This window comes from Phacochoerus africanus, chromosome 11, assembly GCF_016906955.1.
Source record: "Phacochoerus africanus isolate WHEZ1 chromosome 11, ROS_Pafr_v1, whole genome shotgun sequence".
Taxonomy (NCBI): Eukaryota; Metazoa; Chordata; class Mammalia; order Artiodactyla; family Suidae; genus Phacochoerus; species Phacochoerus africanus.
In genome coordinates, this window is record NC_062554.1 from 97,924,675 (window position 1) to 97,952,369 (window position 27,695).

Here is a 27,695-nt window from a genome sequence, read left to right on the forward strand (position 1 = left end):
TTCTAAAGGTTGGGATGGTTATTAATTAATCCTCCTTTTTTTCATTAAACTTTACAAATAACTCCAAACTTAGGCTCTACTTAGTTTGTATGGAATTCAATGAAATAAAGCTCTCAGCCACATAAGGTAGTAATTATTTGTAGGAAAGAAAGAAATTTATAACAAACTAGAAGAGCTACTTTAAAAGAATTTACACTGCTAAATATGGAACACATTTTTTTCTCTTTTATTTTGTTTTTTAATTTATTTTTTATTGTTATTTCTCCCAACACACTTTTTTATTTTACTGTACAGCATGGGGACCCAGTTACACATACATGTATACATAATTTTTTCTCCCATTGTCGTCCTCTGTTGTAAGTATCTAGACATAGTTCTCAGTGCTACACAGCAGGATCTCATTGTTAATTCATTCCAAAAGCAATAGTTTGCATCCGTTAACCCCAAGCCCAATCCCTCCCACTCCCTCCCCCTCCCCCTGAGAATCCACAAATCTGTTCTCTAGGTCCATGATTTTCTTTTCTGTGGAAAGGTTCATTTGTGTGTTATAGTAGATACCACATATGAGTGATATCATATGGTATTTGTCTTTTATAGACATCCCTAGCCTCTGAAGGCATGTCTGATTCTGACCTCTCCTTTGGAGAAATGATACATCGAATTCCAGGATGGATGAATCAGAGGCATTTATTTAATTCGCAAATTATCCTAGAGGGTATCAACTTGAGTTTTATCCTGAGGCATCTTGAATAATCATTTAGGTTATAAAGGTAACTGGGGAGTTTACATGGAAATACAAACATGTTCATGCATGTTTTAGAAGGTATATAATTTTAGTTTCTCCAGAATGTTTTTAATTATATTTTGTGCAAGTCAGTAAAGCTTAAAGACAAAAGAGAGAGTTCAAGTTAAAAAGTAATTTTGTACTTTTTAAAATCTTACTGAGATTTTCAGGATATTCATGAAGCACTGCAGCTGGACTAGGAAAAAGCAAGAAATAAATCTACCTAGGAACTATTTTTTTAATGCCAACAGGTTGATTAAGAAGAAAAATGTAATGTATTAGCTTAGAATATGTTTACCATTTTAGAGGAAAACTATGGTTAATACCATCACTAACTTTTATGTATTTAAGCAAACTAATTTTGGTAATAACTATATAGCCATTTCACAAATATCATATATTCAGCTTGTAAAAGTTATAGTAACATATAGAAATAAAATCAAGAATAATCAGTGTTTGAATGAAAGGAAAATTGGAACGGACATAGTAATAGTGAGAAGTTAATATTTAAAGAAATAACTCTGCTCTTTAGAGCAATATTAATTTTCTTTTTCTTACTTTTTCTTATGGCCAACTTTAAAACACAGTACTAAAGTTTCCCAACTTGGTCACTATATTACTTACTTATAGATGCTTTTCAATTTCTAATGTAAGAAAAGTGATTTAAAGAAATATATATGAAATACTTAAACATTAATATAGATATTTTACTTTTAATTATGTATTTATTTTTCAGCTGTACCCACAGCACCTGGAAGTGCCTGGGCTATGGATCAAACCCATGCCATAGTTAGGTCCTATGCCACAGCTGCAGCAATGCTAAATCCTTAATCCACTGTGCCACATGGGAACTTAAGAGAGATATTTTATATCTAATATTAATAAATGAATAGATAGATTCAATAAATTTAAATATTATTAAATTACACTTTTCCAGAGATAAAGGCAAGCTAGAATATTCTGTTTATAAGCAGAAAAATTACATGGTTGCATCCATCATGATAACTCCTCCTTTAGGCTGAGTGAGCTAGTGATGATGATAAATTGAATTTTTTACTCCATTCAATTATTATAAAAATTTGTGACAGAAAACAATGCAAATGAACCCTAAGAAGTAGATGACAGATTGAAAGACTTTCTTTAAATTTATATTGTTTTACCAATAGCTCACAGTACTATGAATGACACAGATGTCCCTATGGAAACAACTGAATGCATTCAAGGTCAAGGAGAGGGTTACCGGGGAACCATCAATACCATTTGGAATGGAATTCCATGTCAGCGTTGGGATTCCCAGTATCCTCACCAGCATGACATAACTCCTGAAAATTTCAAGTGCAAGTGAGTAAATTAGGCAAATATTATATATTTCAGCAAGCCCTGGGGGAAATGAGGCAGAGTGTTTGCTTTTTCCTAATTTCTGTGTTAGGGAATCTTTAAACTTTAGTGTGGCTAGGGAAAAATTAAAAGGCAGATTCATCCACCCAGGGAGTCTGACTCCTCAGGTTTGAAATTTGAACTTCAAATAATACACTTTAATAAACTCTCTTGGTGATTCTCAATCAGATGGTTGATGTACCGACCATCTTTGGGAAACACATCCCTAGGTTTTTGATCACAGCTTTGTTTTTGCAGGTCTATTAAATAAACCGATTAATGGTAATGATAACCAGGTAAGTTTCAAACTAGTGCCTTCTTAAATTTTCATATTAACTTTAGGATAGATTTTAAGTCACTTTAATTTCACTTAACATTATAAGCTGGTGAGGTTTTAGCCTTGAAAAAATAATTTTGAAAATTTTAAATGAATGTTTATTATTATTTCTGGATTTTCTTCAAAAGGGGGAAGGTAAAACAACTGTTTAGATGAACTAAGCCAAAGAAACTGCCCTTGAATATCAATAATATAGTTGTTATGTGCTTATCCATGGCTGCTTTTCTTCACTACTTGACTTTTGTTGGACAGACAGCCACAATGCCATGTGTTTTTAAATTGTCCACCTTGTTATGGGGAACATAAAATGATTGCTTTTAAAATTTATAACACACGTGTCATTCATAGTGGCTTTGCTGAAATAGCACCTATAAATAACATATATTGGCTTTATGTAATTGGCTTTTAATAAGAGAGCTTAGCATTTCAAGATGGAGAACTATGAGCACTAGTTGGTCCATCCACTGAGAAGGGATATATTTTATGGGTTTTATTTTATTTAAAAAACTAGCCTATTCAGAGTTATATGCTTAGATAGTAAATATTCATCTATTATACTTTTAAAATTATCTTATAATAACAAATTTAGAGTTGCCACACTTGGTTTATTTCTCTCATTTTCTATCTATTTTTGATCCAAGTGTTTCACACTTCAGAAATAAATATCTAAGTAAGAGAGGAGAGAAAATGAGGAAAGAATAGTAAGAGAGACAAAGGAGACAGTGTCAGAGCTGTGCACATCTTTTGTTAACTTCTAAAGACTAGTAATACTCAAGTAGGAGATTGGGTACGTGCAATACCCAAATTAAACTTATCTGTAAGAAAAAGAGAATAAATATAGAAATTGAATCCACACATTCTGCAATTGAGAATGATCAAAAATTTAGCCGTTAAATGCTACTGGAGTTTAAGCCACCCTTTCTTAATTTTGTGATTTGTTCAAGAAAACCAAACATGAATATGAAAAAACTAAAAAGTGATCTGTGTTATAAAACTGATAAAATCAAATGCAATATTTTGTTCAGAGGACTGATGCATTTGCTGTTTGTGATCTAGCAGAGAACAGATTATATTGGCCAAGTGTTTCCGGTTGTATTAAACACTATTAGTCCCAATACTGAGACTCCTTGCAAATGACGATCTTTAAAAGTCTGTAACTGAACAATACTGTCTGTGATGTACATGAATCATATAATCATTAACTTGTTCTAATAATTGTAAACAATTATTTGTCAAGTAAAGGCAAAGAAATTAGAAAAAAAATTTGAACAAACCTTGACTCTCATTCCTTCTTAATCTAGATTAATGAGGTGCTTCTAGATACAGATTATAAAAGTCATTCTAAACTAAGCTTTTTTTGATAGCCTTAGATCTCTGTTCAATTATCTTGCCTTAAATTAACAACTTAAAATAAATTAACAAAACAATCATTTGTCTAAAATTGCAAAGTTGTGTAAACTGTATGTAAAATTAAATGTACATATATTGTACTGACATAATTTTTTAAAACCTAAGTATAAATTGGTTAAAGGAAAGAAAATATTTTCTTCATCTTTCTAGTTAATAATTTTATCTTTTTATAAGAAGGGCAAAGGCTTGAATATGGTTTATATATGAACATTTGCTATATAATGACCTTATCTATTGGCATTCACTGTTCTCATAACCTTAAATAAAACAGTTTGTGTCAGGACATATTTTGGCTAAACTATTACTTGATGATTTTATAACAAAACTCAAGCTTCTTCCTTAAAAACTCTCGGTTTCTAATGGCCAATTTGGGTATTAATAAAATTGTAGTATTTTTAATTGGGCATAAGTGAAATATGTACCATCCAATAGACTGAATATTAATTTCCTTAAATTAACTTGTTTGGAGTTCCCGTCGTGGCACAGTGGTTAACGAATCCGACTAGGAACCATGATGTTGTGGGTTCGATCCCTGGCCTTACACAGTGGGTTAAGGATGCAGTGGTACCGTGAGCTGTGGTGTGGGTCACAGACGTGTCTCGGATCCCTTGTTACTATGGCTCTGGTGTAGGCCAGCGGCTACAGCTCTGATTTGACCCCTAGTCTGGGAACCTCCATGTGCCGCAGGAGCGGCCCTAGAAAAGGCAAAAAGACAAAAAAAATTATTAGCTTGGGATCTGTGAAATGAAAGTATATGATTCACATTAGAGACCATTACCAGGGGAGCAAATCATAAATCCCACATTTTATTTTATGTGAACCTTGTATTAAGGTAAAATCTTTTACTAACAGATAATATTAGTTTAGGCTTTTTCCTTATTTAGAACTCTTAATATTTAATTATATTATACATGTACTATATTGACAACTTCTTCTGTATTTAGGTTTTCTATATTTTAATTAAGCCTTAATTTTATAGAAATATTTACAAAGATTTCAGGTAACTTCTATAAATCAAGAAAGAACTACTTTGCAATTAAAATAAATCTATGCAGTGAATTAAATCAAAGATATACAGAATTTAAGGAAGAAATATCTATCACTTTTTTGAGGAAAATAATTGAATTAATGGAACTTCATTTTTAAACAAGAGTACTTAATGGCTACTAATTATAATAGACTTTCTTCTACAAAGAGTGATATATGTTGTTTCCCATTATTTATGGGTCATGAAAACATAATAAATAACAGAGCAGTTTCTAAAAATTTAACAGTTCAGAGTCCACATCTTGAGAATGAGTAAGAAGAATGAAGTAGTATTATTACTTTCTTCTGTGAAGCACTAGTGTTTGTGTGAAACTCCAAGACTTTGAAGAAAAAGACTTCTGACATCTGACAGCATTTATTTCAGTAATGTGGGTAGTATCAGTTGTGTACACTGAATTCTAAATTGTTATAACTTTCCTAAATCTAAGACATAGGGCTCTATTTATAGAATGCATACATTCTGGGATTCTAGAAATATAATAACACTGACTTCACCAGTGTAAGAACTCTGGCGATTTACATTAACATGTTTATTCTCAATAGGGACCTAAGAGAAAATTATTGCCGAAATCCAGATGGGGCTGAGTCACCATGGTGTTTCACCACTGATCCAAACATCCGAGTTGGCTACTGCTCCCAAATTCCAAAATGTGACGTGTCAAGTGGACAAGGTAATAGCTGACATTTTGCAGTGTGGGCATGATTAAATTTTGTGGAAATGCCTAAAGGGAGTACACATTTTACAGCAGCAGAACTATTTCTTGATTCAGTGTTTTTGCTGGTTAGCAAACAAAATCAAGGCTGAAGTTGGATTTCTTTTACATATTAATCTGTTCAGTGGTTCTTTATTTATTTGAGTGTATGCTAGTGCCTGGGACAGTTTTAGGCACTGGGAATATACCAGTAAACAAAACGAAATTCTCTGACCCCATGGATCTAATGTTCAGCAAACAAAAAACAAGCAAAATTAAAATGGAGGTAGGAATAGTAAGTTAGTATAATTGCTAGAGAGATCAATATCCCAGAATTACAGGGAGGAGAATGTCGCTATTTTATATTTTAATAGTTTGAGACGATCTTATGTATTAAGATAATATTTAAGGAGGACTTGAAAGAAGTGAGGGAGAAGCATGTGCCATGTGCACATATTTGTAAAGAGCATTCTAGGTAGAGGAAACTGCAAATGAAAATGGCATGAGATGGGAGAGTGCTTTAAAAGTTAAAGAAACAGCACACCATTACAGCTGGTACAAAATAACAAGAGATGAGTTTAGAGAGCAATTGGGCTAAAACTGCACAGACATTGGAAGGATTTACATTTCCATTCTGAAAGAGAAGAAACTCTGTTGTGTATTTCTGAGACGGGAAATTCAATGATCTGACTTAAATTTTAACTGTATGACTCTGACTACATTATGAAAAATAGCCAGAACTTCTGACAAGGGCCAAAACAGGGGAATCAAATTATTATTTCAGTAATTCAGGCAAGAGATGAGAGTGATGTGGACTAAGGTGTTAGCAGTAGATGATATGTAGCAATAGGATTTGGGATAAATCCCCATTGTACTGGAAAATATAGACAAGGTGAAAAATAATTGTTACAGGGAGCACTGGTTGAGAAAAGTCACATTGAAGTAGGCTTTAAACATCGTTTGTCAAAAATTAATAATAATGTTGGGCTCTGGGCATTTATTGGTATATAATGAATTGGGAGTTATGATTTTTAAATAATTATATTCTTTCACATAAATATGATTATGATGGTCATGGCCATGGTCAGTCCTAAATCATTCTAAAAAGTCCAAGCCAAATTTAAGCTCCATTTCATAGATTTATTGCCCTATACATATTACTTCCATCCCCCGACTTTCTCCTCAGTGCCGTTTTTTGTGAACTACTCTGAATACAGTTGAGAGGGAAGAAGGGATGAATCCCTTTTCAGTCAATTTCACTCTTCTTGGGAGATTTTAAAGGTCAGTTGGAAATAAAGTTAAAACCAATGATTAAGGAAAGTTTAGTACCAGCTGGATCTTCTTTGTTCCTGCCTTATCCATTTAAACAATTACTGATAATTTCTGGCTGATAGATAAACTACCTAATTCCACCTAAGCTAATTTGTAAACTTATTGTGATATTAATAAATAGATGAACATATTTTTCTGATACCAAACAAATTTATTCTAAGTTTTTCCTAGAAGAGTAAACATATAACTCTACTAAGGAAAAACCTTGAAAAACAGGAGTCATTAGAGATAAAAAATCCTACTAGATATTAAAATATCTTATAAATAGTTTATAATTAAAAAAAATAGTTCCAGCACACGAGTAAGTTGACAATTAGAACAAAAAACAGAATACAAAAATAGACTCCTTACTGAGATTTATTACACTTAAAATGTGTTTTTTCACTGGGTAAAAAATAAACTTTTAAAACAGAATAATGATCCATAAAGTAACCATTTCTAAAAATAATAAAATTAAATCCATGCCTTGCACCATACCCAAAAATAAATTCCAAATGGATACATGATATGAATGTAAAAAGGGAAACTATAAAGATGCTAGAAGTAAAATTGGAAGAATGCCTTTATAACTTAGATGTGGTGAAATGCTTTCTAATTAACACTCCAAATCCAACGGCAGTAAAGAAAAAAAAAAAGATAAGACACATCAAAAACTTGCCATGGTAAAAAACTTAAACAAACCTGTAATATTTAAATTCAAAAGACTTGATAAATTTGAAAGTAAATTTTAAAATGCCTATCACAGATAAAGAGAAAACTTTTTAATATATAAAAACCATGAAACTGAAAAATACAGGACCAAAAAATTAAATAATGGAAAAAAGATATAAACAGAAAGATTTCTTTAAAAATAAATAAAAATTACCTTAAACATATAAAAATTATGCTTAAATTCATATATAACATGACAAACATAAAATATATAAGTATTGAGATTTCTCATAATATGAGACTTCTATTTCTCATATATAAATTCACAAAAACTCAAAAGTTTGACAGCACCATCTTTTGGTAAAGCTGTATGGGGAAATTAAATCTCACACCTTGCCCTTGGGAGTCCAAAATGGTAAAATCCTTATGGAACAGAATATTACAATAATTAAATTTCATATGCACTGACCTTTTGGCTGAACAATATACTATCTAAATATGCAGCTCCAACAAAACATGTGCACAAGTTTTTTATTGTAGCATTTTCTATAATAGCAAAACAACCCACACCTACTCTGGCAAAGTCACACAATGGAATACTATGGATTTGCAGAAGGAATGATAAAAACTTCCATGAAATAATATGAAGTGATTTTCAGGTATATTATTAAAGAAAAAGCAAGACACTAAAATATATATTTGGTATTCTATTAATTATAAATAAAAGGATTTACTACTAGTAATAAAGAATGGGTTGTAATAATACATGTGTGCAATATGTATACAAATTATATATTTATATATATTTGTACATATATAGATATAATTTTGCCAAAAGATAAAAAAAGAGCCATAAATAAGAAACTAATGAAATTTGTTATTTGTAATGGCAGGTAGTGTATAGAAATATAATGATACAGTAACAAAAGAGAAAATGAGAATACTCTGAGTACACATTTTCATATACTTTTGACTCCTAACCATTATTTGTGTTTTAAATGTTCAAAATATAACCTCAAAAAAGACAGGAAAAAAACACAGAAATGTGCATATCTGTATATCAAATAGATACCATTACTATGAAGAAGGAAAAAAACTACAGATAATTTTAAAACAGTTTTCTGACTGTATATAGCCTCCCTGGAATACCTTTAAAGCTAGATAACTGCAAATACCTTTTGAACTTTCAAGTGTAAGTTTGCTGTTAATATCAGGATATCTCAACTTTGAAATTATTTTGTGTGCATTGTAGATTTGAGAAAATGAGCAAACATACTACTGTTACCAGGAATCAAGATTCTCACTATGGGAGAAAGGAAATATACAAAAGAAATGAAGAAGAGGAAGAACGCTAGTGCTAGACTGGAGTTTGAGGGATCAGTTATTCATGAACACACACACACACACACACACACACACACACTCTCTCTCTCTCTCTCTCTCTCTCTCTCTCTCTCTCTCTCTCTCTCTCTCTCTCACAATGCCTAACTCCACCGAATGAAAGGGACTAGACAATGGCTCCTTGGTGAAGTTGAAGGTTCCAAGACTAACAAGAAAAACACTTAGCGAGGCTTGAATATATTTTGCCAGGAAGTTGGAAGTTAATAAGTGCTCAGAAACTCGTGTCTTCCTCTCAAAAACCCACAACCCAGATGTAATCATGAGGAAAACATCAGACATACCCAATTGATGGATATTTTACAAAATACTCTACCAATTGTCCTCAAAACTGTCGAGATCATCAAAAAAGAATGTCTGAGAAACTGTTACATCTAGAAGAGCTTAGAAAACATGACAATTAAATGAAACGTGGTATCAAGTAGGATCCTAGAATAGAGAAAATATACTGGGTAAAAACTAAGAATATTTAAACAAAATATGGCCTGCAGTTAATAAAAATGCATCATTATGGTTAATAGTTGTGACAAATCTATCACACTAATATAAGATATTAAAAGCAGGGGAAACTGTGTGTTATATTACAACTCTCTCTACCAACTTATACCTCTTCTGCAAATTAAAAACTTTTCTAAAACAAAAAGATTGCTGATAGAAAAAAATACCTAGTTTTTAGCTCATATTTAAATAAAAAATAAGTAGTGATAAATAGGATCTCTTTCTCTAATACAGAAAACAACGATGTAAAACCAAAAATGTATAAAAGAATAGTACCAATATATTGCATTGCACAATTATTTCTTCAGTAAGAACTTTTCTAAAGAATTTACTACCTAGTGGTGAAAGGTATAGAAAAAAATAACATTGTCAGAGGAAAATATTCTAACCTTCGTAGTCTGTATATGCATAAGAATTGATTTTACAGGAGTTCCCACTGTGGCTCAGCGGAAAGGAATCTGACTAGTAGACATGAGGACACAGGTTTGATCTCTGGCCTCAGTGGGTTAAGGGTCTGGTGTTGTCATGAACTGTGGTGTAGTTTGCAGACATGGCTTGGACCTGGCGTTGCTGTGGCTGTGGCATAGGCCAGTGGCTACAGCTCTGATTCGACCCCTAGCCTGGACTTCCATTTGCTGCAGGTGCGGCCCTAAAAAAAAGACCAAAAAAAAAAAGGAACTGATTTTACAAATTTAGGCTATCTGAAAATAATTTTATTGTGTATGATAATGATTACTATATTTTCTGTATTAAATTCTATCTTATTTGAGGAGTTTTGGGGGATTTTTTTTTTTTTGGCTTTTTAGGGCCAAATCTGCAGCATATGGAGGTTTCCAGGCTAGAGGTTGAATCACAGCAGTAGCCTATAGCTGCTGGCCTACACCTCAGCCACAGAAATGCAGGATCCAAGATGAATCTGTAACCTACGCCACAGCTCATGGCAAGGCCAGATCCTTAACCCACTGAGCGAGGCCATGGATTAAAGCTGCCTCCTCATGGGTACTAGTCAGATTTGTTTCCACTGAGCCATGGTCGGAGCTCCTGAGATTTTATATTTAAGTTCGAACTTATGGATACCAAAACATAACTACTGAGTATACTTATTATATTTCTTTTTGACTAAATTAACTAACTCCTGGATAAATTAATAAATCACTCCTTTAAAAATTTTATTAGGATGTGTACCTATTAAATATTCTAATCACATAACATATTTAAAACCAGTGATAATATACTATGGTTTGCCAAGTTTAAAACAGAATAATCTTAATGTTGATATACCTTTATAGATAACATTTTATAACCAAAACTATATTTTTTAATTCATATAAAAAATAAAATATGTTAGTTACTGTTAAAAATACAATACTATTTTAAAATATGGAATAAATTTTCTTTTCAAATATAGAACTACAGCTCACAAATTTGGAGGAACAACATATTTTCAAAATTAAGACTATGGAAATTTCTATCAATGGATAATAAAACACAAATTGCTCAGTTGAAAAAAACTGAAAAAATGTGGTTCCCATTGTGGCTCAGTGGTAATGAACCCAATTAGTATTCACAAGGATGTGGGTTTGATTCCTGGCCTAGCTCAGTGGGTTAAGAATCTGGTGTTGCCATGAGCTGTGGTGTAGGTCGAAGACAGCTTGGATCCTGTGTTGCTGTGGCTGTGGTATAGACAGGCAGCTGTAGCTCTGATTCCACCCCTAGCCTGGGAATTTCCATATGCCATGAATATGGCCCTAAAAAAATGCAAAGAAAAAAAGCAAAGAAAAAAATAAAAAATAAAACCATATAGGACATGATAAAAGACAAAAGAACCATTTTCTACTGGCTAAATTTGGAACAAGTTGAGCACCAAAACAGAAATAGATCATTTATCAGGTTGAATAAAAAGAGAATCCATTTTTCCTATTTACATTAATACTTCCACTACTAGTACTACTATGCTATTACTACCACCACCACCACTACCACTACTAGCGATAGTAATACTTAATAGAAGGAGTAAGAGAGATGGAAAAACCCTTCCACAGAAAAGAAAGTCATGGGCTTGGAGAATAGACTTGTGGTTGCCCCAGGGGAGATGGGGGGTGGTGGGAGGGATTGAGAGTTTGAGGTTAATGGATGCAAACTATTGCTTTAGGAATGGATTAACAATGAGATCCTGCTGTGTAGCACTGAGAACTATGTTTAGATACTTACAACAGAGCATGACAATGGGAGAAAAAATTATGTATACATGTATGTGAAACTGGGTCTCCATGTACAGTGGGAAGAAAAAAGTGTGTTGGGGAAGTAACAATAAAAAATAAATTAAAAAAAAACAATAAAGAAAGAAATAAAGAAAGCTTTTTAATTTTTTAAAAAGCCAGCATAGTAATAACTGATTAATGAAAAAATAATCAAAGTATGCCTAAGCTATTTTGTGAAAATAGAATGCTGTCAATCTCAAAGTCCTCATTGATTTTTTTTTACTTTTTGTTATTTATGAAGATAAGTTTTTCCTCTATACCACTTAACCACATTATCAAACTCATCACTAATAATGGAACAAAGTAACATCATGAGTCACATGAAATGATACTGTAAAAAGGACAAAATATCACCTATACAATATTTCTGCAGTTAACATGATTTTGTTCACGAGAAAATAATCAGATAAAATGAAATTAAAGAGCATTTGGAAAAGAGCTGGCTTGGACGACTCAGAATGTTCATACTATAAAAGACAAAAATCAAAACACAACAATTGTGATGGATATATGGATGCTCATTATATCATTCTTGTGACTTTCCTGTGATATAAAATTTTTCAGTATAAAATATTGGGAAAAATACATATATACATTTATCACTCACAAAATTCTCATTTTTTTAGTGTCCGTAAGAGCCACTTGTTTATTTTTTTGAATTTTTTGAATTTATAATTTGATGCATTTACTTTCCTTTTAATAAACATTTTGGCTAAAAATAAACATCCTTTATTTAAGATAGTTATGCCTCTTTGTACAGATTTCAGTGCTTTGTTTTAATTTTTATGTTTATTTTCATGAATTCATATGCTTGTAAATAATGTTTCTGTTCTATACTACCTAGTATTCATTAATCTTCTTTTCATGTATTTTATGTTTAGATTGTTATCGTGGGAATGGCAAAAATTACATGGGCAATCTATCCAAAACACGATCTGGACTAACATGTTCGATGTGGGACAAGAACATGGAAGATTTACACCGGTGTGTAAATTTCCTTTTTTTAATATATAGTATGTAGTGATAGCATCAGATAGGTGTACTGAGGTCCATTGCTATTTCTTTCTATTCCTTTATTTATCACAGTAAGCTAATAAAAACATTAGATTGATTGTTCTGTGCAACTCAGTTTAAGATTCTATGTAGCAAACATTTAAATAAAAAATTTAAACCAGTACAGACTTATTGAGCACTTACTATGTGTTCTACTCTGTAATAGGTGTCTTGGGAACATTAACAAAAAGGAGACATAAATTTTGGAGGAGGATGTGGTCATATTGAGAAGTAGTTACATAACTTGATAAGACAGTGTATAATTAAATGTTAAATCTGGTATTTCAAAGAACACTATATATTCTCTTAATTATTAATATTCATAAAATTAATAAGCAGCTATCTTCATGTAAATATATACCTTAAAAATACACTGAACAACTAAAAACTGATTGAGATAGTAGAGTTTTATACTAACACACAAAATTTTTCCATAATTAAAGGGATGGATATATAATTGAAAAAAAACCCCAGAGAATTAGAGATTTCAATATTGGACATATTTATTTAAAAAGCAGTTATCTTCTACTTTACCTCAGCTATAGTTCTAGTGTGTTTGAAATTACAAAATATGAGATGTAGTTATGACATAGAGCAGATTTTTAATAAATCTCAGAAAATATGCACTAGATGAAAAGAAAAAAAGTTATATCATTTAATCAAGTACCTACAACACGGTTGCTTTATATGGGTTGGTATCTTCTTTGACCATCATAATCCTATATGGAAGATATTTCTATATGTGTGAATAAGAATTTAAGGATCCAGAAAGGTTGAGTCATTGTGTCCCTACTTGCACTTTAGCTTCAAAGTCCTTATCCTCTTTAAAAATTTACTCACAAGTGGATGCTGTTTTTCAGTTAATTTACTTCACAAAAATAATTGTTCTAAAACAGCACTCTCTAACATAAATATATAATTCACATACGTAAGCCACAGTTGTTTCAAGTAGCCATATTTAAAGAAATAAAAATAAATTATCGTTAATGTTTTTATTAATTCAATGTTTCTAAAGCTTTTTCATTTCAATATGTAGTCATTATATAATTATCACTTTTTATATTAAAGCTTCAAAAATTGGAATATACTGATAACTATAGTACCTTTCAATTTGGACCAGCCACATATCAATTTCTCTGCAGCCACATGTGGCTAGTAGTCACTGTGTTGAATGCTATAGCTCTATGTCTTCCAAGTTAAGCAGAATTCTTCTATCATAGATCTCACTCTCTAGTATGGAATGCCAGAAAACAGCAAATGCCAATACCATATTAAAAAATCCATGGCAAAAACATTTGGGAGTTCCCGTCATGGCTCAGTGGAAATGAATCTGACTAGGAACCATGAGGTTGTGGGTTTGATCCCTGGCCTCGCTCAGTGGGTTAAGGATCTGTCATTGCCATGAGCTGTGGTGTAGGTCACAGATGCGACTTGGTTCTGGGCTTGCTATGGCTCTGGCGTAGCCTGGCAGCAACAGCTACGATTAACCCCTAGCCTGGGCACCTCCATATGCTGTGGGTACAGCCCTAAAAAGATAAAAGACAAAAAATAATACTAATTTGGATAAGATTGAAACAGAGTATAACTTGGTTATTGTCCACAGAGAAGACATTCTCTAGTGGTAATACCATAGAGGGTCCTGTAAGCTATGATTAAGAAGTTTGGAGTCTATCCTGAGCATTAAAGGGAATTCACTAAAGAATTTTAAGCAAGAAAAGTCCTGATTAAAATTAAATGTTGATTTCAACACTGATGTTTTTAAAAGCACTTTTAGAAATATAGCGGGATGGATCTAGGTCTTCACAAATTCATGAGAGGACAATTGTACCACCTCTGCCTTCTGTGATTCCACATTAGAAGGTTGACAGTTTTATGTTGGAAGTAGTTATACCACAGAAGTCAGCAAGGCCAACAAATAAGGACTCCCCCACCCCCATACATGCTTCAGAATGCTAGTTAAATATTCACTGTCATAATGCTGGAAATAAACGACATATTTATTCAAGGGCTGCAATGATTATAACTCTTAATTCATTGACTTTAGGTTTGCCTTTGGACACAGTTTAAAGTCATTTGGAAACAATTTGTAGGATATTGATGAATGATTAAGTTGCATGGTACCATTTTGGTTTAAGAATAAATTATGACTAAGTACGGAGGTAGTACAGTGTGGTGATTCTGAACACTGACTCTGGAAAGAGTCATGTGTTAAAACACCAGTTCTACAGCTTAAAAGCTATGTGGCCCCAAGCAAATTAATTGTCCTCTGTGCATTTCAATTTCCTCAAACACAAACTTACATAATCTTAGAGCCTATCTCATCAGGTTTTGGTCTAAGGTCATATATGTAAGTTACACACAATAGAATCTGGCACAAAGTATTATATGTGTTTGCTATTGTACTGATCCAAAAAATGAACTTGAATTTGGAAAGATGTCCAAGTTTCTATGTTAAAGCTCTTCCCAGGTTTTAAAAATGACACATTAATTACATTCAAGAGTGGTGGTAATTAATACTCCAAAACAAATTTAGTTAGAATGTATAGTTTTCATGACACGGTCAGGATGGCCACATAGAATTTGACTTCATTAGCTTTACTGAGGTAAATATAAATGCTGATGTTATATGAGTGGGCCTGGTCTTATAAAATAATGTATCGTATTTTTACATTTCTTTTGTGATAAATTTAGTTAAAGTGTAAAATGAGAAAGGCTAAAGTGTTAGTTATCTCACAAAATAATACTTTGTAATAAATGTCTGGTGAACTTAATAATTTTATTAGTACATTAAGTTTTTGGTGTGTCTTCTTGTACTTTATCAAAGTAATGTTGCTAGTGATGCTCCTTTACATGTTTCTGAAACATAAAAAAAATATTTTTTGCTATAGCTTGTATTTTCCACGCATTTTGAAATTTAGCTCTTTTGTCACTTCTTTTTTGGGTAATGTTTCTCCATTTCTATGTACAGGGATATTGTTACCTTGCCAGTATAATTTTAAAATAAAAACGTCATAAAATCTTTTATCATTTTATCTATGCTGATTATTCAGCCTTGTTCCTGAATTAAAGAATGTGTTTCCAAACTGCAAGAACAACAACAAAATAAGTCTCAAACAAAATAACCGAAATTCACAGCAGGTAGCTTATGTTGCATCTATAATGAAAGTTATGTGTTAGTATTATACCTTCTTGGTGACATTTTGTTTCTCTTGGACAATATGAGCATCTTGTGATGTCCCGTTTGTTGTTTATGCAGGCATATCTTCTGGGAACCAGATGCTAGTAAGCTGAATAAGAATTACTGCCGGAATCCCGATGATGATGCCCATGGTCCTTGGTGTTACACAGGGAATCCTCTTATTCCTTGGGATTATTGCCCTATTTCTCGTTGTAAGTACATTTTGAGATCTTTTTTTCCAGGTGAATTATTTTAAATATACTGCCTCTCCTCTAAAATGTTATCTTAATCAGAGGTGAAAATAATACAGGAGGGCTAGAGTTGATCCCTAAATAAGAATGCAATGCAGACAGCAACACACATACACACATTTATCTCCTCTAGACCAGGAGATATTTTGCTGACCTTTTAAAAGAGATTCTCCTCTCTCAGAAGTTAACTATTTGGAATCCAGAAGCAATAAATTGCTATGGTTCTTACTGAGCTAGAAAGACCTCCTTATCCCCACTGCCAGTTTTTACTGCTCAGCCTCTGAATGTAGCAGAGCTCTTAGTCAAGTCCCCAGTCCACTAACAGACCCACAAACAGAGCAGAGATAGTGGTGCTTCCATTTTATTCTCAGTTTTTTAAGCCAAGACTAAGGAGCCTAGAACATTCCATCCATTTCTCTGAGTCCAAGATGATTTTGTTAAAAAGTTATTAGCACAGAGAGTAAAAGATAGATATAAAATATATAATATATTATATATTTCATACAAAAGAGCTTCTATATAGCAGCTAAAAAAAGATGAGATGACTCAGGAGAAAAATGAAGAAAATGAATCTTCAGGAATAAACATAATTAATGAATAAACATTAAAAACATAAGTGAGAAAATATAAGGATTATAACAAAAATATAAAAGTATAAGAAATCATTTCCACCTATTAGATTGGCAAATAAGAAAATGATTGGTAATGTACAATATTAGTGAGAACCTGGATAATCAGGCCTCTCAATACTGTGCTGCTTTGTGTACCGGAAAATCTGTATGGAAGTCAGTTTGGGAAAAACTTATCAAGATTTTCAACCTCTGCACTGAAGACATTTTGTACTGGATTAGATCTTTGTTATGGAGGCTGTCCTGTGAATTAAGAGAAGTTTGGTAGTGTTCCTGGCTTCTACCCACTAGATGTCAATAGTACCACCTCTTCCTCTGATCATGACAATCAAAATTATCTCCAGACATTGCCAAGCGAGGAGGAGGGCAAAGCCACTCCCACTGAGAACTGTTAATGTCAAGTAATATATATTGAGATGGAAATATATCCTCCATATGTTATTGAGGAAAAGAGACTTATAAAGCTCTGTTAGTAGCAAGAGACCATTTTACTATACTATGTTATCTCATATCTGTTTATATAAAACATATTTAAAGACTAAATTAAACTGCCTTCTTGTTTAAAGAGGACATCGTTTTGTATGTTCAATAAGAATCCTGTTTTAAGAATGTTTTTACTTTTGAGACAAGACAATAGCAGGTAATTGAAAATAGCAGCAAAAATACCCACTTTAAAAAGAGATTAGATTGAAGAAATGATGTTTGCTCTAAAACATAAAATAAGCACAAGTCTATATTTTCCATAATCTATGTTAAAGAGATAATTTTTCACCTTAAATAGAAACACTAGTCATGTTTCATGAAATTTTGGCAAAAAAGCAAACTTTAAAAACATATTAATAAAGTATATCTATAATTAAAATTTGGAATTTCCCAACCTATTTTAATAAAGAAATGTTCTATAACAGTAAATAAATATATTTTCAAAGAAATAGTATTTCATATTTATTTAATTTCATCAGCTTAAATCATAGCTTTTAAAATTAATCAGTGTTTTATTAATGTTCCTCTACTTATCCCAAATTAGGGTTCCATAGGTCCTGAAAATGTTCTTTTATAGAAGATATCTTTTAAGTTTTAATACTAAAATAAACAAACAAACAAACCAGCTTTCCAAACTTATCTGATGCACACACAAAAAGCTTTTTTTTAATGGTGAAAGGATTATTTTGTCTAAATAGTAGTTTTATTGCATGGTAACTTTTGTTGAATTTTCTACGATTAAGGATAATGGAGGCTAAGAGATTGTACAGTGACTTGGTAAGAAGTAAAAATATCAATGATCTGGCTTCGATAACAGGGACTATTGCTTTCCCTACAGAATTCCAGATTTTTAAAAATCACACTAGCTGAATTTTAGCACTAGATGTAGTTAAGAGTAAAATGTTCCTAGAGAATCTCAGGGAACTGAGATTTGGTTTATAAACCTAACTGAAACAAGACTCTAATAATTTAAAAGTTTTTAACACATACTGTCAACTAAAATTTTTAAACTAAAAGTTAGTAATGTGCCATTGAAAGACTTCAGAGTATTTAATGAAATGCTACTTCAGATAACTCATTTTTATTTCAATGTATTCTGAACATTAATTGATTTCAATAAATATTTTTACACTGTCATTTCTCTAATTAATATTTATAGCCGTGATTTCTATCTATTTTCTCAGGGCTAATAAAATTTATCTTTAGAAGATTTGGGTTCTTATTTATTTAACTGTAGAGAGCTGTATAAATCATTTTCACACTATACATCTGTATTACAAAACATGTAAAGGTTTATATTTCCCTCTTCAAAAAATGCTTACAAAATAATATGTAATATATTCATATGATTATCAAAATGCAAAAATAAAACTTTAGAAATGCCTACGTTTGTCTAATACATACCCACTAAGTTATATTAGAAAAAATTCTTAAGTATTAACCACTGAGAGTATGTTTTAGAGTTTAAACTCTAACTTCCTGGGTAAGAATTTTAGTTTTATCACTTTAAGTACCTTGGGTAAATTACTTCCATCTCAGTTCGTATTTAATTGTTCATTTACTAACAGTTTTAAATTGAGCTCCTATTGTGTGCAAAGCCATATATATCATGATATGTAAAGAAAATATAAACAATGTTTCCTATGTTCAAATAGTTTTCAGTGCAGAGAGGATACATTTACATAATATTGCAAATACAGTCATTTAAGTACATATATATTAATATTAATATATATAATGAGAAAGGAAACACAGATTTTGCCCTGGAGACATAATATGCTGTCCATAAAGTTTTGAACTTTTGTTGAAACTTTAAGACTCTATTAAAAGAAAGGTTTCTTTATGCTTTCAGTAAGAGTGCATGTTTGGTTTTGAGGCCATTAAATATACACACACATACAAACACTCTTCCATAGGAAAAATTTCTATCATTGACATGTTTTCCTTCTTGAAAATTAAGTTGAATCAAAATAAAGTAAGATTTGTATCATGTAGTTGTTCAAATTTGGAATTTGAACAACTACAATTAAGAATACAATGAACGGTCTAGTCTTTCTCATCACAACAACAGAAAGAACAAATATCTAGTTATTTTAGAATTAAGAATTAAGAATACAATGCAATTAAGAATACAATGAACGGTCTAGTCTTTCTCATCACAACAACAGAAAGAACAAATATCTAGTTATTTTAGAATTTTTAGGTAATTGACCTTAATGGAAAAATCAATATCCTTGATGTTTTAATGATCATAGTTTGTGTCAATCCTAATTTGTACTATGAACTAAAACAGTGACCTCAGCTGACTCTTAAGACAAAACCCTCTCCAAGGATAAACTAAATGGAAAGGAAAATGATGAAATTTGTATGCCCACCTTTATGCCTATTCATTCAAAATATTTAGATCTGGGAGTTCCCACTGTGGCTTAGCAGGTTAAGAATCTGACATAGTGTCCATGAGGATGCGGGTTCAATCCCTGGCCTTGGTCAGTGGGTGAGTTAAGGATCTGGCGTTGCCACAAACTGGCATAGGTTGCAGTTTAACGGCTCAGATCCCATGTGGCCATTGCTATGGTGTAGACCACAGCTGTAGCTCCAATTCGACCCCTAGCCCGGGAACTTCCATATGCCACAAGTGTGGCCTTAAAAAAGAAATAAGAAGAAAAGAAAAACTAGATCTGGAAAATGAACACAACTGAAAACCCTTTAGTATATATTACTTTTTTTAGGATCCCCATAAATAAAAATCAAATGTGCATCTCCTACGAAGGAATTTATATGCCATTTTTGTTTTGTTGCTGATTTATTTGAGCTCAGGGCACTTCCAGGGATTAATAACCAGTTGGTTCTAAACAGTGCCTGAATAAACTCTATGCCATTAATTCTGAATAGTCAGATGTTAAACTCCAGGAAATGTCTTGTGTACACTCATTACTACTTTCAAATCCTAGCATCTTCCAAGCCTTTTTCTTTGCAGCAGCAATTAAACACCAACCAATAGGAAGGTTATAAAAAAAGAGTAAGTATGATGTTTTGGTTGAAATTTATTTGCAGTTTCTAGTGTCTTTTCCCACATACTTTCCCCCATTACCTAGAAAAAACAATTTTTGAAATATTCTAATGAAACATAATTATATTTTGTTATTTCTCTTTTCCTGCAAGTGGCCTTGATGTCTATCTTCTTAAATTCTTGAATTTTCTGAAACATATAAAGTTTCAATTATCCTTAATCATATAAAAATAAGTATTTTTCAGAAAAAATATAAAAGAACATGGTTTATTTATATGAATAGCCTAAGCAAACAATTACAAGCATTAGTGCTATTCAGTGAAATGTTTACTGTGTACACTGTTTGGGATCTTGGGAGAATGAGGCAGCTTCTTGTTGCCAGCAGTGTAATTCGATCTGCCAATCTCTTTCCAAACATATACCCAAGAGCCATCACAGTCATAAAACAAGGCTTTTCTCTCATCACCCACTACTAGTAGGTACATACTGTCAATACTCTCTAGTAAAAGCGGCATATAGTTATTCATAATGTAAAGAAATTTAGCAAATTATCCAATTCACAGATTTTTGGATTTCAATAATTTGGGTTCTACATAATAGAAATATGCACATAAAAATTAAATGTATACAAATGTATTTGGTTTTACAGGTGAAGGTGATACCACACCTACAATAGTCAATTTAGACCGTAAGTAATCTTTCAAAATAACACATTATATTTGTGACTCTATATGTCAGAAACAATGTTATTTTCTTCATAAAAATATAATTATATAAACTTCCATCATAAAAATAATCTATTTGATTTTATTTAAAATTTTTGTCTGTGTGCATGTGTAAAGGTGTTAGAAAGGAAACTACATACTGAATATTATAATTCAGTGCACTCTCAGAAAATATATTTAACAATGAAAAAAGCATGCATATTGCTTTTAGTTTGAGGCAGAATGTATCTAGTGGACTGCCACTAACCTTTAAATTAAATCAGGATTCTAAATTCAGAAAGAATGAAATCAGAAGGTTGGAAGGTTATGCAGTGTCTTTATCCTGCTCTATCTTTAAAGCTCTTTGCATGTTCCACTAGGCAAAAGATGACACAATCTGAGGCGTTCACTTAATCCTCAATTTAAGAAAGTCTCTTGGGAGATGCTTGCACATATTTCTTAGACTGAAGGAAGTTATTCAAATGTTTTTATTTAAAAGAACACCTGCTATGTCCGAGGCTGTCGAATCAAATGGAAATCTATTTTAGACCACGGACAGGCAAGAAATATTGAGGATGGTTGGGAAAGCATGCTGTATTACATCATTTGGATATAATGATTTAGACATAATTATGTCACCTGGATAAAATTTCAGTAATATAACTTTGGTAACATGTTTTAAAATGGCTCTATATTCCTACTATATAAATTCAGAAGTAATAAACCAAATATAGTTTTTCTTTTCACTTAGGCTCCTGCTTTCCACTGACATTTAGAAATACACACTATAAATAATATTGTTCCATTTTATGTTGAGGTTGGTAAGGGAAATGCAATTAATGTTAGACCTGAAGAACTTGTTCATAGTGACTATCATGTCACTATCATGGCAATGCTGTTGTCCTTGAGTTGATTAGTTTTCTGTGTTACTAGTCTATGTACATGAGGATAGCAAACATTTTGGGCCTGATTTAGCACTGTTAGTCATACTATTTACCTTTTTTTGTCTAAAATGTTTCTTTTGATACGACTACGGTAGTTATATACGTCTTGTTACCATTGCACTTAAGAAAGCTAAGAGGCACTGGTTATTTCAAAATTTTGTCAAAATGTTATGTTTGGTCTTCTTTTTAGATCCTGTAATATCTTGTGCCAAAACAAAGCAACTGAGAGTTGTAAATGGAATTCCAACACGGACAAATGTAGGATGGATGGTTAGTTTGAAATACAGGTAACTATTAATAGACACAAATCATTCATATTTGGATTATGTGCAAAAGTCATATTCTCAGCAAAATGACCAGATGTGTCATGAAGGTTGTGCCCTCCACTAGGCACCCATATGAGGGGGATACAGGAGGGGACTGATCACATTCTTCTTGCCAAACAGCCCTAGATTTCACAATTTATGCCCCTAGAGATGGTGATATTTTAAATGTTTACAAAGGCCTCATATGTGCTGACATTGTCCCTGATGTGGCACTTCAGTTATCACTAAGTAAAAGACACAGAGAACCTATTTATACACTGATATCACCACAGTAGTTATAACACTATGTTATTAACTTCCCAATCTTGGATCTTAGGAGATCATTCTCCAACAGGTTTATGCATTATCATATCAAAATTTTTATATTTGTTTTTAATTTCTGACTTTTTTCATTGTCATTCTAATGAAAAATGGCAGTAATTTAAAATTCTAGAATATTTTATGATGAAGAAAAAGATTAACAAATTGTATTGATAATTGAATAGTCTTGGAATTATAATGTTTGGTGTGGCTAAAAAATTCTTGACGCATCTATTTCTCACTGTATAAGAATCAATGACATGTTCTATGTAAAATCATTTTTCAAAATATACTAGTATATAAAAATTAAATTAGTAATTGTTATAAGAATTAAACATTGCAGATAGGAGTTAAAACCTCATTTCACACATTTCTAAATTCTACACATACTATATTAATCGTAAGTTAAAATGTCTTTGTTTATATATATATTCATATATATATATGAATCTCAACATGCAACATAACCCAAAATGCACCTGAATTCTAGTCATATTTGCCTTTGTTTTCAAGATGACCCATGTTTCTTCCTCTGCGATTTTGTGCTGTTATTCCCATTGCATGTTGTAGCTTTCTTCCTTCACATTTTACTCCTGGGAAATCTTTCTATCTTTAAATACATACACAAATATCTCCTCTTTTTGGAAACCCTATCTCTTCATTTCTAGCCTCCTAGAATAGTGGAAGAAAGTATAATTTTTTTTTACTGTAATTAAATCACAGTGATGTTAAGACTTACAACTTGAAACTGAAGTTTTTTATGAATAAGTCAATTCTCAGTCAGCATTAAGTTTATGTTTATATATATATATATATATATATATGTGACTTTATTTTTTATTTTATTTATTTTATTTTATTTTTTGCTTTTTATGGCCACATCTGCAGCATATGGAAGTCCCAGGCTAGGGGTCAAATCTGAGCTGCAGCTGCCAGCTTACACCACAGCCACAGCAATGTTGGATCTAAACCGCGTCTATGACCTACACAATGGATCGCAGCAATGCCAGATCCTTAACCCACTGAGTGAGGCCAGGGATCAAACCTGCATCCTCACAGATAGTAGTCAAGTTTGATGCCACTGAGCCACAGCTGGAACTCTGATAGATATGACTTTAGATACTGGACAGAAGATGGCCTAAAGTTCTATTTTATTATATCTTTCAAGGAGGAACTCATCAAATTTTATAAATATTTTTGTTGATAATTATAGTGTAGCTGTACTAGGTGTGTAGTACTGAAATAGAATTGTGAAATTCACCACAATATTAAAGCTGATTTTATAATATGAAGACTTAATAAAAGGCTATAAAATTGGGGAGGAGTGTTTTATTTTCTTTATTATAGAAAGTATTCCAATAATCTTTATCTTTGAGTTAGAGGTTCTTTGCAAATCTCACAACTCAAGGAAAAAAAAAAAAAAAAAACCTCAAATATGCTGAACTTATTCTTACCCATAAATGACAGTACAAAAATATTCCCCTAGAAGTCTCCATTCTTGGATAAGCAGGTGAAACATTTTCATCAGATCTGAGAAGTATAAATGTTTTATATAAAGCACTTTTCCTTTTAAATCCAAGTTCTTAGTAACAATAACTGTTTAGCTATTCCTCCAAAACTCATAGAGAGGAACAGAAATTAAAACTCGATATATATTCTTATCCTCCTGTGTGGTATAGGCTATAAATAACTGTAGTCTTAGTCTGGGAATCTTATTCTATTACCCTCTGAAGCATTGAACATCTGTAGTCTTTGGAAATGTGAACTGTGAATAGTTGTACTTTTTTCCCACATCTCTGCCAAAAAATAATAGATTTACAAATTTGGATATCATCAAATAAATGTTTGAGTATTTATTATTCTCTACTAGTATTTTATAATTTCCTAGATGATATGTCTTGCAAAATTGTTTTAATTTTAATAAAATCTTATATTGCTGGTCTTAAGCTGAACAAATAAATTTACTCCAAACCCATTTATATTCCAGGTTAACATGTTGTAACTAAATAATGGTAATGAAAAAGGAAACAGTACATAAATATTATATACAGTTTTCAGATTTTAAAGAAAAACTCAAATTTTCATTTTTATAATCAAAACAGGTCTAATTATTTTACATTTGTAGCACATACTTTCTCTCCTAAGGGTAGAAATAGGCACATGAACATGTCTGTAGGGAATGGATCTTGATGTGTAATAACAGGGTTACTTATATAAAAGTTTCATAAAATTGTAATCACACTATAAAGAAAAAAGTGCTATTGCTACAATCACCAAACATCATTCTTCTGATACAAGGATTACTCATTTTATTCTAGTTGGGTTAATGTCTACATTTTCCTCTAAGATGCGTTTATTTTTAACAAATGGAGCCCTAGGTTTTACATTAATTGGCAGGCATACTTTCTGCACAGATGTTACTTGTTTCTCTTTCTTCTTTCTCTTAGAAATAAACATATCTGTGGAGGATCATTGATAAAGGAAAGTTGGATTCTTACTGCAAGACAGTGTTTCCCTTCTCGGTAAAGTATTTCTGAAACCAATATTTGTTTTGAGCATTTAAAAATACATATGGCTTCTAAGCTTTTAGGCTTAGAATGCATACTCATTAAACAAAGATTCACCAGAATGGGGTGAACAAATTAATTTCTTTTTTAGAATCAGCTTACAAAATTTACTTTGACTTAATTGATACTTAGGGATACTACTTTTGTTGACCTCTTTGCATGATTAACACTTCTCATTTGGCGGAAAATTTTGCTAAAATTATGTTAAAGATTTTTGCTCCAACCTCCCTCTTGCACTCTGTATTTCTAGATAGAAATTATTTTTCTGGGAGTTCCCGTCGTGGCGCAGTGGTTAACGAATCCGACTAGGAACCATGAGGTTGCGGGTTCGGTCCCTGCCCTTGCTCAGTGGGTTAACGATCCGGCGTTGCCATGAGCTGTGGTGTAGGTTGCAGACGTGGCTTGGAACCCACGTTGCTGTGGCTCTGGTGTAGGCCGGTGGCTGCAGCTCCGATTGGACCCCTAGCCTGGGAACCTCCATATGCCGCGGGAGCGGCCCAAGAAATAGCAACAACAACAACAACAACAACAACAAAAGAAATTATTTTTCTGAATTATCAACAAATTTCTCAATCTTCACTGCCTATGTAGAACCAGCCTAGAATCATACTGAGAATAATTTTCAATGAAAATTAGCCTAAAGAAAAGATAAGGAGGTAGCATTTATAAACTTCTTGATTCTCATCAATGTCACATTGATTTTCTTAGTATAAACCTTCAATCCCTATTAACAAGCCAAACATCCACACAGAAGATATAAGAAGGAAAATTTGCATATAAAATTATAATTCATATCTGTGCTTTACCTGAGAATTTTTCACAAATGACCTACTCTCTAACAAGCATCAGCACGTTTTTTTGTTCTTTTTCTTTAAACAGCCACCTAAAATTTCAGCAATTTAAAGTCTTCCTGCTTAAATGTTCTTGTGGTATTTAGAATTTTCTATAACAAATGTGTTGGTCTTTATTATACTTTAAACGGAATTTAGAGTATTTATCTGTATTTATAAGCTAATAATAATATGTGTGTATACTATTACATGATTTAAAATTATACTTTGTATTTTAATATTTCATTTAGAAACAAAGACTTGAAAGATTATGAAGCATGGCTTGGAATTCATGATGTCCATGGAAGAGGAGATGAGAAACGAAAACAGGTTCTAAATGTTACTCAGCTGGTATATGGTCCTGAAGGATCAGATCTGGTATTACTGAAGCTTGCTAGGTTAGTTCCTGTAGATGGTTTCATATATATATATATATATATATATATATATTTTTTGTCTTTTGTCCTCTTAGGGCCACAACCGCAGTATATGGAAGTTTCCAGGCTAGGGATCTAATCAGAGCTGTTGCCGCAGGCCTATGCCGGCATATGCCACAGCCACAGCAATGCCAGATCCGAGAGCCATGTCTGTGACCTACACCACTGCTCATGGCATCGCCTGATCCTTAACCCACTGAGTGAAGCCAGGGATGGAACCCGCAATCTCATGGTTCCTAGTTGGATTGTATATATATATATATTTTTTGTCTTTTTGCCATTTCTAGGACCGCTCCCGTGGCATATGGAGGTTCCCAGGCTAGGGGTCGAATCGGAGCTGTAGCCACCGGCCTACGCCAGAGCCACAGCAACGTGGGATCCAAGCCACGTCTGCAACCTACACCACAGCTCACGGCAACGCCAGATCGTTAACCCACTGAGCAAGGCCAGGGATCGAACCCGCAACCTCATGGTTCCTAGTCGGATTCGTTAACCACTGCGCCACGACGGGAACTCCCATATTTTTAACATAGACTGTAATTGTTGAAGCTTTTTCTTCAGCTATGTAGTTATTCTTTCTCAGGTAAATTCCTTATAAAACATATGTCACATGTTGTGCATGTTTGTGTGTATACAGAAACAGGCATTTTCAAATTTTTCAAAAATGAATAAATGAAACTGGACCAACAGTAATGATCAGCTTCCTCTAAAACTTAAGCTTAGTGAACAATTAAATGATAGCTTTACAGGTAAAATGATAATTAAAAAATACCGGTGACCATTTATTCTTAAATATTTGCAAATAAATGACTCTTTACTACCTACTTCAGATTTCTACATTACCTATTACACATTCCTTTTTCTTTTAAGAATCAAAGTTTCTGTTCTCCCTAAATGAATCATATTAAATATTAATAGTAAATTTTAAAGTGTTAATTTTGTGTTGACTACAATCAGGGATACTTAGAATTCTATTTTCTCTTTTCAGGCCTGCTGTTCTGGATGATTTTGTCAGTACAATTGATTTACCTAATTATGGGTGCACAATTCCTGAAAAAACCACCTGCAGTGTTTATGGCTGGGGCTACACTGGATGTAAGCTATTTTTAGAAAGATAAGGCAATACATTATTTTATAAAAATATTTTATATTTGTTTCTTATTTTTCACACATTACCCTGTGCTCATTAGCTGTAC

At 32.4% G+C, this 27,695-nt stretch overlaps 1 protein-coding gene across 3 annotated transcripts in view; it reads left to right on the top strand.

The window, feature by feature from the left end:
- Positions 1-27,695, top strand: part of HGF (hepatocyte growth factor) — a 73,409-nt gene that overhangs the window by 41,598 nt on the left and 4,116 nt on the right. For all 3 annotated transcript variants that reach the window (XM_047753137.1, XM_047753138.1, XM_047753139.1), the window contains 9 exons: positions 1,951-2,125; positions 5,499-5,626; positions 12,669-12,771; positions 16,097-16,230; positions 21,041-21,079; positions 22,230-22,326; positions 25,113-25,187; positions 26,314-26,460; positions 27,488-27,594. In XM_047753137.1, coding sequence (XP_047609093.1) covers positions 1,951-2,125; positions 5,499-5,626; positions 12,669-12,771; positions 16,097-16,230; positions 21,041-21,079; positions 22,230-22,326; positions 25,113-25,187; positions 26,314-26,460; positions 27,488-27,594 — 1,005 coding nt within the window. The remainder of the gene's footprint in view (positions 1-1,950; positions 2,126-5,498; positions 5,627-12,668; positions 12,772-16,096; positions 16,231-21,040; positions 21,080-22,229; positions 22,327-25,112; positions 25,188-26,313; positions 26,461-27,487; positions 27,595-27,695) is intronic.